This window comes from Homalodisca vitripennis, chromosome 2 (assembly GCF_021130785.1).
Source record: "Homalodisca vitripennis isolate AUS2020 chromosome 2, UT_GWSS_2.1, whole genome shotgun sequence".
NCBI lineage: Eukaryota > Metazoa > Arthropoda > Insecta > Hemiptera > Cicadellidae > Homalodisca > Homalodisca vitripennis.
In genome coordinates, this window is record NC_060208.1 from 58,786,767 (window position 1) to 58,804,663 (window position 17,897).

Genomic DNA, 17,897 nt, shown 5'->3' on the forward strand with positions numbered 1-17,897 from the left:
TTTGGGTGTGTAAAGTGATTGGCATTTACAGACCATCAGTAGCTTTTTAAGGGTATGCGCATATAAAGATGGTGGAACAAGGTCTCTAGCTTTCGGACGTGGTACGGATTGGGGGAAAAATTTGTTGGGAATTTTGTAAATACAGACTTAGTCATTAAAAGTGCCATAGGAAAAAACCAAACCTCTTCATTGGTCCTAGCACCTGCAGCATAGGTGAAGGTAGCTTAGTTGGGGTTTTGGGCTTATATCATGGATCTGGCATAAAACATAGATTTTCGGTGATGAAATTGGTGATAAAAAAATCTATCTAGCGCTGACGAACCTAGAAAGGCGTTTTCGTTACTAGCCTTTTATCGTGGTTATTCTATTTAAACTCTTAAGTAAGGTATGTATTTACATAAATATATTTTTTTATTTTACGCCCCACAACGGTTTCGAGGGTTTCGTGTGAATTTGGATTTTCAACCCAGAAGCCAATGCAAAATACTTGAGTCCATTTTTGGGCTTGTAAATCGTATTAAAAAAATCTATTTAGTTTTAAAATCATGCCCTAAATTCTATTAAAGCCACTGAGAACCCAAAAAGAATTATTTGTGTTCATGATTTTTTGAATCTTGCAATTATAATCAAATAAGCACTTGAATTAATGGACAAATATATCATTATCTGTATTTTCTGTTTATATAATTTATGAAACATTTTTCTATCCTCATTTTATCTTGTGTATAGGTAGACAGAGAAAAATAGCCATTTTCCAACCCTCAGATAATAGGCTTCGCTAATACTCTGCTAACAATTTTTAACCAAATTGAATAATCATACTAAGTGAAACAAAATTCGCTTTAAACTGTAAGTTAATACATTTTTTGTGTTCAGTTTTTTATTTACTTACATTTTGTTACTTTTATGTTGATGATATTTACAATTTTTTTATCCAAAACTATTTATAAAGCTATAATACATTATAAAGCTTGCCATGCAATTCTTTTGATTCCTTAATATTGGCATATTATAATCAATATAAATTAAGGTTTACAAGTAACTGAGTACGATTTAGGAGTATGTTACGCCACGTGTCACTCAACAATCGACTGAGGTTACATGAAAGGTTTCAAATCTAGCGCCCATTTCATTTTACAGATTTTTTGTGGACATAGAGATAGACAACCCGTTAAGACAATTTTTATTCTGCAAACCATAGAGTAACTGTGCAATTCCTTTACAAAGATTTAATGTTTGTTTGCATAATTCAAGATTCAAGTAAAATTTCAATTATAGAAGTATAGATAAAAACATTCCAGTGATTATCTTGCGAATAGTTAGACTACATAACGTGTAAATATACCAGATGTAAAAATGGCATATACCCTTCGAGTAATATGATTCGCTAATGCTAAGGTACATATATTGTATCTTGTAGCTGGTCCCTGTTGTATAATAAAATAATTGTTTTGTTGATAAAGTACTACAACAATACTTTTAAAACCAAAAGCCACTTATGAATTTCTGGAGACGATTTCAGGAGTTGGGATATTGTGTAGTTATAAATTTACTAATGAAAATTAAAAATATATATTTGATTGATTACCCGATTGTATAGTTGTCAGTGTGCTATAAAAGAACACTTGTAATGACCTATATCAGGGACAACTGCAGCAGAAAAGTTTGCAGATGGCTCCAGCAGTTTCTAAGTGTAGTTGTGCAACTTAGGCTGTATATTTTTAACTTTTGACTGTTTCTTTGCTTGTTTCTTTAAAAGATTCTCACAAACTTAGTAACATAATTCTTTAAAATTTATTCATTAAATATCTATCTAGGATATAAAAGAACTAGTTTATTTCATTAATGGTCTTGCAAGCGACGTACTGCGTGACGAGATTGCAGCTCCCCGACAGGCGAAGACGAGCGTGTAGAATGCTATCTAGATCCACAATAAAAAATTTCGAGACCAGAATTGAACGATACTTTTCCTAGCAATGCAAAAAATCTTACGAAATATTTTTTTATTTTCTGACATTTCCCAGTCTGATAATTATTTTGCAATACAGAAATATAACGGTATTTTATATTACTAAAACGGCTATTTGAATATAGGTCTATCAAAAAAGGTAGCGGAATCACACTGATAAATTTAAATTTGCACTTTGTATTTTAGGTTTGCAATAAAAAATAAAATTTGTTAGTTAAACAAAATTCCAGCTTTTATATTATAATAAATAAACATCATTAATAATGGCTAAATCGTTAATATAGTACTGGAAAAAGCTGAAATGTCAATTGGCTCTCTTGTTTTATGATAAAAGATATACTTAAATAGAAAAGAAATTGTCTACTAAGCAAAAATAATGTTTGGGAGAGTGAAATCAGCTGACGTAGCTGAAATAACATTTTAAAAGTGGGCTTTACACGAAATGTTTTATAGCGATGCTAAAAGGCACAACAATCTTTTAATATGCTATCTGACATTTACTAGTGTGCCAATTATTCTTCAATACGTGAATGTAACACTATATTTTAATTTATTTTGTTGCTTAATGTCCTGTTTAAACACGGGACTGTCAAAATAAATATCAGAATACTTTTATGCTATGTATTTTAGGGTTTTACTGTATTATAAATAAACTTTTGTAACTAAATAAAGTTACTGCTTTTTCTCATTTTGTAACAAGGGCTGTTCTTGGACAAAACGGGAATTTCAATTATTTATTTTTTTATACACGTAACATAATATTTACTTACGGAAAGTATTATTTACATAGGTAATGTTAATGTGTATAACTGTTAATGTTCGGTATAAGATAAAAAATAGATGCATTAACTACGAGATAAGCGATCACAGCTGTATCAAAGTGTGATCAAAGTAGGCCATTACCATATAGAGTGATAAAAAGGTTCTTACTGGTATATCATATTATCTGGAAAATTTCAGACGAACGCCATCGCTGTCTGCATCCCATATACAACGTATCCATATTAGAATCTCAATCTCCCGGCTACTTGGTTACTACAGTGCTCACTTCAGATCCAGATTTGGAAACGAATCTTATTTATAGACTTTCTGGATTAGGATCGGAGAAGTTCTCTATTGACAATCACGGCGAGGTTCGCCTTCGGCATTTCTTGGACAGGGAGACTTCGTCAGGTATTCTCTCCTAACAACTAATTTGAAATAATAAACTGTCATACTCTGTAGTAAAGAGTAAGTATACAAGATATGTGAGAATATAAATCTATATGGAATGATAATAGTTTTTATTGGTATAACTTAAACTGTTTTCCATCTTATAAATTTACATTACTTCTAATTTCCGAATTCCAGGTTACCTTCTGGAAGCCACAGCTCTAGACCCCACTCATCCCGACTGGTTATGCACTTCCAGAATCCAAATGAAGATAGAAGACGTCAACGATAATTCGCCATCATTTACCATCAATAACGAAACGATTACTATGACGGAAGACGCAGTAGTTGGGATGATCGTCACCAAATTGCAATTTCTAGACTTTGACGAAGGTATGATATTTCAAGTTTGTTTAGATTTTTTTACATACAATTGCTTTACAAGTTGTAGAACTTATTCATCATTGTTGTCAATGTACTTTTAGGTGAAAACCGTCAAGTCCACTACACATTGGTAGATTCTGCAGGATTGTTCAACGTGTCTTCAGATACTGGCATTTTGAGCCTTATCCGGCCCCTCCAGAGCTCTCCAGGATCCGTGCATTACGTCACTGCAAAAGTGTCAGATCATGGCAGACCGTCCCTGACGTCACTTACGACTCTTCAAGTCATAGTTCTGGGAATGAATGATGATCCCCCTCTGTTAGTTTCCGGTGCCTACCATGTGTCTGTATCCGAAGACACTCCTGTTTTCACCTCTCTCTTGGATATTAAAGCATTCTCCGATGATGTTGAAAGAAAATTCAACGTGATATACACTATTCTGGAAGGCAACGGCCACGGGGAATTTGACGTCGACAAACGAACCGGTATGTTGCACTTAATTATAATATACATACACTCTCTCAATACTAAGATTACAATACCATATTCAGAGTTTTCATAATACTCATTTATAAATGGTCTACCTTTGAAACTTCAAAGTAATCTACTTTAGACACTTTATGTATTATTATATCAGTTATACAACCGTTAATGAGATCGTATAGTATTTTTTTTAGTTCCGTTGCAATCCTTCGTCTGTATCATTATTCTTTTATTTGATTTTTTTAGAAACTATTTATAAAATGTATTAAATTATCATATTGTAAAAAAGTAAACAATCGTACATTGCACATAGGATTAGAATTTGTAACATTTTATCTATCGTTTCTAAAAAGCTATAATCAAAATTATTGTTTTTACCTTATTGCTTAGGTGCATTATCCACGTGTAAAACACTCGACTTTGAGTCCCGTCAGGTGTACCAACTGCTTATCCTCGCCACGAGTGTCGGCGACTCCTCTTTAACAAGCTACGTCTCTGTGAACGTCACTGTCCTTGACGCAAATGATAATCCTCCGATATTCAAGATAACCAGATACACGCTACAAATACGAGAGGACGTCGAGGTCGGTCAGATGATCCTTAAGGTACCTTCCTCGAAAAGAGTTATTCTTCAATTAGAATGTTATTTCATGACAAAAATATGAAAATCTGAATGTAACTATATTTAAAAAGAAAAACATTTGTCTAAACATGATTTATATTTTTTCAGGTAGATGCAGATGACGTGGATTCTGGACGTAACGGGTTGGTTCTCTTTTCACTTGATGAAATCTCCAGGAGATATTTTGGTATAGACTCACTCTCAGGAGTTCTTATGGTTGGAAGTCACCTAGACAGAGAAAATGTGAGTTACAAAAACCACAGCATATTGCATAGAAATAATATAATAATAGTAAATCTTCTGTTTACCGCGCTTTAAATGCGTTATAATGTATATATATATATATATACGTTAAATTGTATAAATGGCAATAGCCTTATTTTAATTTCAATAAACATTGAATCGCAAAAAGTACTTGCTCCGCCGGGAGTCGAACCCGGATCTCTCACTTGCCGGGTGAATGTGCTACCATTACACCACAGAGCGCTTACTTTTTCCGATTCAATTATTTTGTATTTGGCCGTATCTGTCACATATGTGTTTAAATAAGCAAACTAACATATGATCGGAAGACCAAATACCTGTCAAATAACTTATTTACGTTAAATTGTATAAATGGCAATAGCCTTATTTTAATTTCAATAAACATTGAATCGCAAAAAGTACTTGCTCCGCCGGGAGTCGAACCCGGATCTCTCACTTGCCGGGTGAATGTGCTATTTATATTATATATATATATAAATTATATATATATTATATATATATATATATATATATAAATCTTCAATAAGAATTCTTCATTTATTGTAATAAACATTCTCTATATTTCGGCTTAAGCCGTCTTCAGGAAATTACAAAAATTATATAAATAGGGCTATAAGAACAGAATAAACATAAAACATCAACACAGAAAATGAAAAATAAGAATGAATTATGTACAATGGTGAACATTTAATTTTATAAATTCACTTTGTTGACTAAGTCACCTTAAATTTAATCCACTTGGAAATTTTGATTTAGTGACGAGTTGATGGGCTTGTTCCATGGTTCTCAGACTGTGTGTACTTAAATTTTGTGATATTTTTCTAATTGGTTTCACTGAAAATGTTTCTTCAAAATTTAAATTATGTATTAAGCCATGTGCCACTACAGGTTGCTCTGTTGTTTTATGTTTATATGCATACCTGTGCCCAGTCATCCTTGTTCTAAGAGAATTTATCGTTGAACCAATATAATCTTTAGGGCATAACTTGCACTGAATTTGGTAAACAATATTTTTTGATTCACATGTTAAGTCTTCAAATATACTGTATGATTTTTGTGTAGAACTACTTGTAAATGTTTTTGAAGTAGAGCACATGTTGCAAACTAAACAACTGGGTTTATTGCAAGGATGTGACCCAACTGTCATGTTTTCTTGGTCTTTGTGCTTAGGTAATTTTGGATGGACTAAAATATTTTTCAAAACTGGTGGTTTTCTAAATCTTATTTTTGGAATGTATTTGAATATGTTCTTAGTTGAAGCAGAGCTGTCCAATAAACTGTATGCTACTCGAAGTATATTGTTAATTTTATAAAGTCCTGGGTGGTATTTTGTTAAAAACTTTGGATCATTATTGTCAAATTTAGATTTACTTGTTCCAATTGATAGTGATTTGGTGTTCAGTTTGTTGTTTAAAAGTTTTCGTGGATAACCCCTTTTGGAAAATGCTGATAATAAATTATCAATATATTGTTCTAAGTGATATTTGTCACTGCATAAATGTTGGGCTCTTTTAGCTAAACTCTTTGGAATGGATCTTTTGACATGGGATGGATGACAACTGTCATAATGTAGATATTGCAATGTGTTGGTGTTTTTTATATTGATCTTAGTTTTCAACTTCTGATTTTCAATAAAATATCTATATCCAGGAAACTCACAATTGAATCAGATATCTCCTACGTAAATTTTAAGTTGCAGAAAGTGTTCAGTGATTGTAAAAAATGTTGCAATTGTTCGTTACTATATGTCCATATCATGAAGATATCGTCAATGTAACGTTTCCAAAATATGGGTTTGTATGTTTGTGTTTCTAGAAAATCATGTTCAAGCTTGCCCATGACAAGATTAGCATAAGAAGGAGCCATTCTTGTTCCCATGGCTGTCCCTTTTTGCTGTAGATAAAAGTTATTTTGAAACCTAAAGCAATTCATAGTTAGAATGAAATTTATTAATGTTAAAAGAAAATCTGACGAAGGAAGTGTAATTTTGGGTCGTTTGTTTAAGTAGTATCTAACAGAATCAATTCCTAGTTGGTGTTCAATACTTGTGTACAATGATTGAACATCGATTGTTACTAATTTAGTATTTTTAGGAAGAGGTTGAGCTACATTTTTCACAAGGTGCAAAAAATCATTACTATTTTTCACAAATGAAGGAAGGTTAGTCACAAATTATTTTAAATGGTCATCAACAAAAGAAGAAATTCTCTCAGTTGGAGAAGATATTAAAGCTACAATTGGTCTTCCTGGTGGATTTGAAATATTCTTGTGGATTTTGGGCAATATGTTGGTGTTTTCTGAGATTTATTTATTAGTAAGTTGATGGAATGATCACTTAAGTTTTCTTCTAAGGCATTTTTCTTTATGTAATTAGATATTTTTGAACAAAATTCTTCATTAAGATCTCTATTTAAAATTTTATAAGTAGTTGTGTCACTCAGTTGTCTTTCTGCTTCAGCAATATAATCCTTTATATTCATTATTACAGTCATATCCCCCTTGTCAGCAGGAAGTATTATTATGTCCTTGTTATTTTTTAAAGGATTTTTAGCTTTTTGCTGCAGTTTTGTTAAATTATTGTTTTTTGGTAGAGAATCTGCTGAAAAAGGCTATTGCCATTTAAACAATTTAATGTAAATAAAAGTCGTTTGACAGGTATTTAGTTTTCTGATCATATGTTAGTTTGCTTATTTAAACGCATATGTAACAGATACGGCCAAATACAAAATAATTGAATCGGAAAAATTAAGCGCTCTGTGGTGTAATGGTAGCACATTCACTCGACAAGTGAGAGATCCGGGTTCGAGTCCCGGCGGCGCAAGTACTTTTTGCGATTCAATGTTTATTGAAATGAAATAAGGCTATTGCCATTTATACAATTTATATATTTATAATAAATTTGTATATGTATAAAACAATATTATTACAATATATTATATATTGTATATTATAATATAGAATTTATATATTATATTATTATTATTATATATTATTACAATATTTTTATTTACTGGTTATTTTAACATGTATTGGGATATTACCGTATCCTATTAGTTAAAAATAGTAATAGTAAACTATGAAAAATCAATCCAACCACTCAAGAATCTGTTGTTAGTTAAAAATATAATACGTTACATAACTTAAAGATGGAAAAGTTGTTAAACTTTATTTTAAAGAGAGCATAATGTTCTTTTAAAAGAAGTTTTCCAAGAATTAAATTTAACCTTCTTAGCAACGTCTACACTACCTAGTTAGCGTGTTCAGCTGTAGTTTTTTCATTTGCTTCCAGTGATTAAAATATAACTTTCCGTGTCCTTAAGTGTTCATATTCCTTTTAATATTTCAGTTTGATCTCTCTTTGCGAGTACTGTAAGTAGCAAATAAGTATAGTTTAATGTTAGTTTAATCACCTAAATTACTCCTATGGTTGTTTAATCTTGGTTTTTTGCCTTAATTTACCACTAAAGATCTCTTGAGATGTGAAATAGCAAACTTCTTCGTACAATAATCATAATCGTATTAGGCAACAGACTGAGTTAAGTTTATGCTATTCAGATCTGCTACTAAAATAGAGACAGTTTTGGAAGTGCTGACCTTTTTAATATCTACTGACCTTTTTACCGCAATATTGATACAGGTAGCCAGACACGACGTGCTGGTGTTGGCAACAGATCAGGGCATTCCAGCTCTATCGTCCACTGCCACAGTTACCATAGATGTCTTGGACGTGAACGACAATCCACCAATATTTCTGCACCCCAACGCCACAGCAGTGTTACAGGTGAATTGTATATTTCAAATAATATTTTCAACCAAAAATTAAGAAATGTCTTCTTAAGGGAGAATGTTAAAAGCTTTATTAATTTACATTAAATAGACTGATACACTTATATTTATAACATAGAAATATAACGTATGGTGGAATAAAACGAACGTTAAGATTTTACTTTGCAATACCATGAGTTTATATCATGTGTCTTCTACCAGCCAACTACGCAACTTTATCTATTAAATAATTGACTTGTATCAAGATTGTGGCCGATCTTGCGTGTTTAATTTATAGTTTATACACCATAAGCAACAACGATAAGATAATTCATATGAAAATTGGATGACATAATTTTGTAATTGCATATTTCGTGTTGTGTACAGGCTGACCGCTTGCCAGGCTGGGCAGTTTTCCACTTTGCTGTTTCGGACGCTGACCAGCTGGATCAATCTTCTTTTACTCCACTCTCATTCCACCTGACTTCCGGCAACGAGAAAGAGATGTTCCGTGTGGACCCGGATGGAACACTGAGGACTACAGACAAACTTAGTGTCCGACTAGGCGACTCATTCAAGTTGACCATCAAAGTGGAGGACGGTGGAAGGCTGCCCGTGTTGCACTCCTCAACTTGGATATACATAAAGGTTGGATATGATTAAAATATTGATAAATAAAATATGCATGAAAAGTAAGATTATTATAGGTAGCTATGGTATTAAAAACTTAAATTACTGAAAAAATATTTGAATGTTATGATGGTAAAATTATAGACATCCTGTTTCTTGTGCAAACAAATTCGTTGGCTATAAGTTTAATGTAGTAGTTAATATATTTCAGTTTGATTGTCATGTGAATTGCTAGAAATAGGAGTATAATTTTAATAGATTTTTAAAATAATTTATATGTCGCTAAGTTTAATAATTAAAAATATAATACCTAATTACAGTAAGGTGAGTGCTTCACTAATTAAGTGGCTATTCAGAGGTTATTATACAATTATAAAAAAACATTAGATGATAATTTGTTGTTAAAGATTTTTCTTTACATGAACTTTATAATTGCAAGAATAATTTTAATTGAACACGTAACGGGCCACAATGGATATGTAAAATTTCACTGAAGTCTTGAAATCCTTACTTACAGATCTATCACGAAGTCAGTCAACTTAAAAATGTATCGTTAAATATTTTTATCAAACAAGATATAAAAAAAATAAACACTATTTGTATAGGAAAAGATTTGAATTGTAGTTGAAAGATAAGAAGCCGATAAATAGAAATATTATATAATCTTTCCCTCTTTCACATATCCTAAATGGTAGGTTAGATGATTTTATGACGGTTGTGACTTGTTGTGTTTGCTACAAATAGCGTTTCGGACTGCCCTATCGCCTAGTCCGCTCTGTGCATTAAAAGTAATAAAGATATATAAGTGAGTACATGTGTTTATTCGGCATCTAGCCTCCTCCTTTGCCACAATGAGCAGGACAGAAAAGTGATGTCTGCGCAGGTTAATTTGTTTACTACTAAGTATACTATTTAACAATGGACATGTAATATTTCAGGTGGTTGAACCATCAAAACACCCGCCGAGCATAGTCCCTCTGTGGGTATGGGTCGGGGTATACGAGCACCAATGGCAAGGAGGTGACTTGGGTCTCGTGGCCGCCTCAGACCTTGACCCGTATGACAAACTGGAGTACTCTGTCTCGGGAACCCCGCTGTTTACGATCGATCCTCGCCTAGGGGTCCTGAAGGCTAGAAGTAACCTCGCACCAGGAGTCTACTCAGTTAATGTCTCAGTCACAGACGGAAAGTTTAGCACTTCCAGTTTGGTGTCGGTGACTGTCGAACTTCTCTTGCAAGACATGTTACAATCATCTATTTATATTAGGTAATTTTAGAGCGCAATATAGTTTTACATGTCCTCTTAAACAAGCATACTATAGATAAAAATCGATTATTTTATTGATATACCAGATTTATATAGTAAAAAATACTGCCAGACACTAAACATAAGTACTTAAAAAAAACTATATTTAGGGCAAATCATATGCATCAGTCTAAAATTTGCGTAATTTTGAATAAGAATTCAAAAGTCTTTTTCGGGGTATTTGATAACTAATGGAAGGTAAAAAGATCTTAGTCACTGTAGAAAGTAGTTTAGCTTCTTCGTTTTTAGTATTTTAACTGATCGTATACATTTCTCTATTGAATTTTAAGTTTTTATATTTTATTAATTTAGGAAATTATTTAAAATTATTTTTAAAGAACGATAGAAGACATTTTTTGTACAACCGTTTGCAAACGATTAATTAATTGTACTACGCATTAATTTACATTGGATTTGAATACTCACGTGTTTGCGTGTACTGCAAATATTCTTGTCAGCCACCACAGATTCTACGTTAGATCGTCTTAAACTCATTAGTCAATCGTGGTTTCAGACTGTCGCCTAAGATGAGACAAGAAATACTGGTGGCGAGGCTTCCAGTGTTTCTGTCAACTCTGAGATCCGCGTTCTTGAGAGATGTAAGCCTCATCAGTATTCAAGACATTCAGAACTCGACAATTGGAGTGTTGATTGCCGTGACTGGGGTAAGTTATGGAATTCATGAATTGATGAAACTGGTGTAAACTTAAGTATAAGTGATAAATGCCATTGTTGAGACAGAAACGCATCTTTTAGGATCACCTTTGCCATTCTTTGATACCAATTTCACGAATAACAATGAAGCCAATTTTTCCTTCTTCTCTGACACATCTCATATTTTAAACTATTTCCTATAGTCTATCTTTCGGTTATATTCCTCCTCATAACTCGAGTTACAAATATATTGCAATGTTGTATTAAATCATGTGAACTCATACATGGCATAACATTATGCTTTAGGTTATCAAACTTCTCCAACATAACACATGAAATGTGTTTCAAAATAATTTTAGCTACGTTTTTAGTAACAAAAACGCAATAATTGTATGTGTCAACCAACAACAATTATTGTTTCTGCTTCTCCTCTTCTTATTTTTCCACTATGCTAGTGTAAATACGTTAAATATGGGCAGTGTTCCAAGACTATCATTATATCAGACTAAAAGTTAAAAGATCAAAATTTTATTAGGCCGCTATAGCTATGAGAATATTTTTCCTTTGAAAATTATGTTTACATAAATCTGTATTGAAGGAGTTGATTAGACCAGAAAATATATCGACTGTCATTATTTAACTATCCTATGATATACATTATCTTTATAAATCTCTAAACTCATGAAAACATGATTTACAATTAGACATTATACAATTATTTAAAGAAATTCTTTTTAGTAAAATAATACATAATTTCCTGTTGTATTAAAGTTAGAAATGTCCATTCACTCCTATATGGCTGGTATAAGCAATCCTTATTCTTGTAAGAATGTTGTGATATACATTATGAGGTTGCAAATTAAGTAATTAGAAAAGTTAATGTAATAACATTTAAATTTTAAATAGAATATGAATCAGCAGGACGTACAGCGTGACAAGATTAACTGTGGTTAAATTGCTAAATATTTAGTCTGTAGATAATTTTATTTGCAAGATCATACAAAAAATTAATTTTTACGTCCCTTCAGAAATTATTGTAATATATAAAATGACAGGCTTCAGCCAAATTCCTCTGGTTGGCATGGAATTTCAATGCAAAATGTATTCTTTAAGTCGGTCCGTTTTCGATATATTGTGCTGACAGACAGACAAATGGAGGAAAAGACAGACTGAAATGAAAGTTTTCCAGTGCTAGGCTAAGCTTTGTTCAACCTATTAAATTTTCGGCCTATAAGTTCAAAGGCTCGCCATTAAAAATCACCCAATTATATTAAATTTTCTTTATCTTCATTTTCTTTTATTAGAACTAACGTTATGAACAACAAATCTAGAAAAATACTTATTAACTTAAAAAAGAAAAATAAATCCATGTATATTTATTATTACTTTATGTTATTAGAAAATATAGATATATATTTATCGTGAGACATTTTAATTTAGGGAGCGGACTTGGCAGTGGTACGAGAAGTGATGGTCTCTACGGGGTTGGTTGGAACCACCCCTCAGTGTGATTGTATGAATGGTGGAGTCTGCCAGAGACAGTTACAGATGATGCCAGAGAGGACCAATATCTTCTCCGCTCCCGGTCTAACGTTTGTTACTCCTAGTCATTCCCTGGCATACTATTGTATCTGCTCCATGGGATATGCAGGTTCGTGTTTTTCTTTAATTAGAATATGTGAATATGGTATTAAATTTAAACAAGAAAACACCTGTTTTCACAATATTAAACTTTGTATAGTGTTAATTATTTTCCATATTTTCGTGACCATTTACTTGAACAGAAATTAAAATAAAATTTTTAAGCTTAATATAATATTATTACTTTTTCGTGGAGAAAATAGTTGTAAGAAATTAACTTTATGCTCAACAAAATCTATATATTAAAAGTGATGTACACTGGTATTTTAATATAGAAAATGTACTCAGTACAACCACGATTCAGTTTTATTTAGTTTCTATTATTGTTTTCATTCAAGTTTCATTCAATGTTTCCGTTCAGTTTGAAGTTGTAATTAAGGCTACAAAGCCCATTCGGAAACAGTTCTCAGTTAATAAAATGAGTAATATTAGTTTATTTAACGTTTTAATGTAATGAACTATATATTTATTTTCATTGTTTTTTATGGCTAATGACTATTTTGTTGTTACATCTGTTTTAATAGTTTCAAAAGAAATAAATCAATTAGATTATATATTATTTATATTAAACAGTTTTTATCCAGTATACATTAATAATATTGGAAGAAAGAACAATATCATATCAAGTAATTTTTATGTTGAGCTGAAATTAGTGTACAATTTAATATGCGTTTGATAAATTTATATGGCTATATGAACGAAAACTTACAGTCGAACAATGCATTAATTCAGTAAAAGAGTTGGAGGTAATCTTAGTATTATCAATCTATATATCACTGGCATGTTTGACTTTCTATTTTGATTATATAGTAAAACTAACACAATTTACTTAATGCCATTTCATAATATATTTTATCTAGTTTTTTATTCTTATTATATTTGTTTAAGAAATAACCTATTTTATATCACTGAAAAGTACAGTTCGTTTTGTAGCCTATGTTATTTTTAAAACTACGAAGCAACATGCATGAATAACTTCATATAATTACATAAAGGGCCTTAATGTGTACCTTAATCCTTTGCAGGGGAACATTGTGAAGAAGTAAAATGCCAATGCCCCCCACTCCAGGTATGTGTGCCACAGAGGGTTGGGTTCGCATGCATGCCACCCTGTTCAGCAAATCAAACATGTCCGGCTTCGATGACGTCATCAGTAACATGGTCGGATGTCGTCACCTACTTGTGCACACTGGTTGGAATTATAGTCACTATATGTGCTTTAGTTCTATACAGGTTAGTACAATAATTTACCGTAACATGCGATTTAATAATAATGCATGTGATTTCAGATAAATCATCATTATTAGTGCTTTGTTTTGTTTAGTAAGTGCTTGTCAAGTCTTAAAATCTTAGACTAAGACTAAAAACGCTACTACAAGCAATGGTTACAATAACATTAAGACCAATCGCGGCTTGAGGTATACAGTTCAATGATAGAGAGTTGTGTTTTACAGGAAATACAAGAGCAGTTCCGGAGACCGGAAATACGGAAGCTGGGGGAAACACAACTGCTACATAAAAAAGAAAACAAAACTGAGCAACCTCGAAGCTTCTCAGGTAATTTTATTTTCTTTATTCTATATGTTACGGATAATGCTATCTCTCTTGTTCTCTTGTACTTATTACTGGGATTTAAATGTAGGTTACAACAACTAATGTGGTTGTTTAAAACATTAAACTAGTTTCTTGCTACTTTTGGCTTTACCTAGTACTGTTAGAACTTGTACACTTACTGTAATCTTAACTTTATTTTTTACAGTATTAATAAGTTTATATCTCATTATATTAAAACAATATTTATATATAATAAATTTATATTATATATTTATAATATAATATATATGTATCTCCAATGAAAAGGAAACAATAAACAAGAAAATTTTCCGTGTTTCGTCTAAAATGCGTCATTTTAAGAGATATAAATTTGTACTATGAGATTAGAAACATATTAACAAAACATAATGAACAAAAGAATTATAATATGCCAATAAAAATAATTGTGAATTACAGAGTAAATAATTTTGCATAGTACAAGGAATATTAATTCATAAAATAAATTGGTCGTTAATTGTGTAATTTAATAAAATAAAACTAATTAAAATTGTAAAAAGGTTCGCTGCGAAAAAGTTTATTTAAGTTTTGGGTTGTTTCATCGGAGGGTAGTTTAGGTCTTGCTAGTAAGTTTTTCAAATTTTGAGGCTTTTAAAAAATTACTCTAGGTGGATTACTAAATCAATTTCTTGTTACAGGTAAAGCTTGTTAAATATTGTGTGCTATTTTTACTATTCAATAAATTTTATAACCCTGGAAAATAAGTAGCAACAAAAAATTATTAGTATGGTAAAAATCCACACAATATTCTAAAAGCTTCATTTGTAACAAAAGATTCGGCCATTATTGATCATCGTGTGGCCATAAATTCATACATTAATTATAATACTTAGACAATTAAAATCTGAAAAATGTAGTGATTGATAATAATTTAAGGATTTAAATTAAAAATAGGTACTCAAGAATATATATTAAATTTATGCGATTTTTCAAGAAATATATCTTAAATTAAAAAAGCGGGTTTAATCAGTGATTGTAGTTATATAAAAATTAACATAGTTGTTATGAAACCTAATAGTTAACGAGACAAAACATTAGGTATTATAGTAATTTTAAGGATTTTTATAACATACCATGGGACTCGTGGTAGATTAATCGGTCTTGGTTATAGAATTAGAATGTTTTCCCTTAGAAACCACCAATCTTTACCGGAAGTCCCAACAACGGAGCAATCAGCCGCAACAATCTGGAGTCTACACCTGGAGCAAGCATGGAGAGTGAAACCATCCCCCTGGACTATTTAAGGAACATAAACCCAGTCACAAAAATGGAAAATGGTATGTTAATACATGTTTATAAAGAGGGTAATTTATAAACAGGTACAGTTTTGATTAACAATGGTTTTGTGAACGAAAAATATTTATGACTAAATTATAACACAACTAATAATTAATATCAAACAACTGTAGTGAAATAAATTTTTATAATTTATGACAATAAAAAAGTAAAAATAATCAAATACTTGGGGTTTTTAATTGGTATACTTTATAAATGAAAAGAAAATCACATATTTTGCTGCATTGTCTTTACAGATATAATACAAGGTCACAGTTCAGCTCCCGATTTGGCTACCTGTCACGCCGCCGACTCATTCATTCCTGGTGAGTTACGTAATTATGTTTTACTATTTAAATTCATGACAACTCAATCGTTTACAAAGGTGTTAGAGTTTAGTTGTTGTATTCAATAAAGAAGTTAATGATTGTTTAGGCATTCTAAATAGCGTAGGCAGTCCGGTCTATTTATCCTCTCGTTAAAATAACACTTTAACTATGCTTAAATATTGTCTTTAACTCTAAGGGTTGGTAGATTCATAATGTTGAAAACTAGTTACGTTTGGAGGATAAACGACCTGCTTAACACATTGATTGTGGCGGACGTATATTAGTACTACTCCGGCTGTCCTATAGCCAGTCTATGACTTGTGTTGCGGCGAAGATGTTTACTACGTATAATGTAGCTAGAGGTGTAACACATTGAATGAGGTAGACGCACATTAGTATTACTCCAATCGTCCTAAAATAAATACGAGTACATGACTCGTGACGCAGTGAAGGTGTTAAAGTATGTACTGTTATATAATAACTATATAATTACGTATAAGATAAAAGAGAGATATGTTAATTAGGTCAGTATCAACCCTATTCCCAAATACAAGTAATGTAATACGTTTTTCAGACGATCCAGCAAGAGACTTGGCGGAACTTGACGATCGTCTATCTCAGGAGGTGATAGAGTACGGGTTTCCTCCACCGGAAGCACCACGTACACTTCCGGAACATACGGAGATTTCGTTATAGCGTCTGCAGAAAACACCACCATCTGTCTTAATGGGAAAATGTGATCGATATATTTCAGCACTCCAGAATTAAACTGTTGGACAATTTTTGATGATCCTGCAATGATGACAACAATATTTAAACCATTTAAATGTCACTAATACATAACTGTTGATGTTTGGAAAACTTTATATAAAAATCTTTACGAACATAAGAGGAAACCAGTGTTTGCATAATAGTTTTAAACTTGAAACATAAAACATTTTGTACAGTAAATTAAAATTATATTTATAATGCACGATTATACATGGTCATTTGAATTTGTAAAAGAACACTGGCTTTATCAAACCTCTAGAAAGACTGAAACTAAGATGCAAATGGCTCAAACGAACACATATTAGGATCAAGTCTGTACATATTTTTATACGTTTTAACTTCTTATTATGTATTATAAATTAAATATTTTCTCGTTATAATTGTTTCTTTTATTCCATGTACCTGTACTGTAAATGCGGATATATCATTAGAAGAGTAAATGGCACAAAATATAACTATAAAAACTGCGAAGAATAATGTCATGTAATTTTAATATTTGAGACAAACTTTATTGAACGTAACATCATGATGGGGTTGCTTAAAAGGCTGACAACAAAGTAGGAAACCGGAACATTGCTACTGGTTTCATTTAATGTTTTGGTCAGCCATTAAAAGGAAACCAAAAACGAGTGGTACAGGACAAGGAAAACATAGATGTCCACGTGTTTCAAATACTTTACCTAGGACACTGCAGTATCTGACGCAGTAATCTGACAGCCGAAGCGTATACTAATATTTCTCTTTACTTTGATCTATGTAACACGTTTGAAATAGTTACAAATAGTGGCATTTATTGTGTATTTATTAGTATATCTATAATAGGTAACAAGTATATCTATTGACTATACATTTCAATAAATGGGAATGGAGTTGTTCATCATATATACAATTTTGGTCTGTAACGTCTTTAGATCATTATTACCGGACAAGTTTAAAAGGTATGGTTATATAAGTTGTAAGATGATCATTATTTCAGTTTTGTAATTAAATTTTGATTTTGAATTAAAAATATCCTCCCCACAAATAATATAATAATAATAA

General features: G+C 31.6%; 1 protein-coding gene across 1 annotated transcript in view; it reads left to right on the plus strand.

The window, feature by feature from the left end:
- The window catches only part of LOC124354021 (fat-like cadherin-related tumor suppressor homolog), a 120,878-nt gene extending 103,642 nt beyond the window's left edge, over window positions 1-17,236 (plus strand). The window contains exons 32-46 of the mRNA XM_046804148.1: window positions 2,930-3,142; window positions 3,320-3,514; window positions 3,607-3,990; window positions 4,379-4,593; window positions 4,719-4,853; window positions 8,512-8,655; window positions 9,027-9,287; window positions 10,208-10,536; window positions 11,090-11,240; window positions 12,670-12,880; window positions 13,896-14,103; window positions 14,325-14,427; window positions 15,614-15,758; window positions 16,014-16,082; window positions 16,660-17,236. Of these exons, the coding sequence (XP_046660104.1) occupies window positions 2,930-3,142; window positions 3,320-3,514; window positions 3,607-3,990; window positions 4,379-4,593; window positions 4,719-4,853; window positions 8,512-8,655; window positions 9,027-9,287; window positions 10,208-10,536; window positions 11,090-11,240; window positions 12,670-12,880; window positions 13,896-14,103; window positions 14,325-14,427; window positions 15,614-15,758; window positions 16,014-16,082; window positions 16,660-16,781 (2,885 nt within the window). The 3' untranslated portion in view covers window positions 16,782-17,236. The remainder of the gene's footprint in view (window positions 1-2,929; window positions 3,143-3,319; window positions 3,515-3,606; window positions 3,991-4,378; window positions 4,594-4,718; window positions 4,854-8,511; window positions 8,656-9,026; window positions 9,288-10,207; window positions 10,537-11,089; window positions 11,241-12,669; window positions 12,881-13,895; window positions 14,104-14,324; window positions 14,428-15,613; window positions 15,759-16,013; window positions 16,083-16,659) is intronic.
- The last annotated feature ends 661 nt before the right edge of the window (window positions 17,237-17,897 follow it).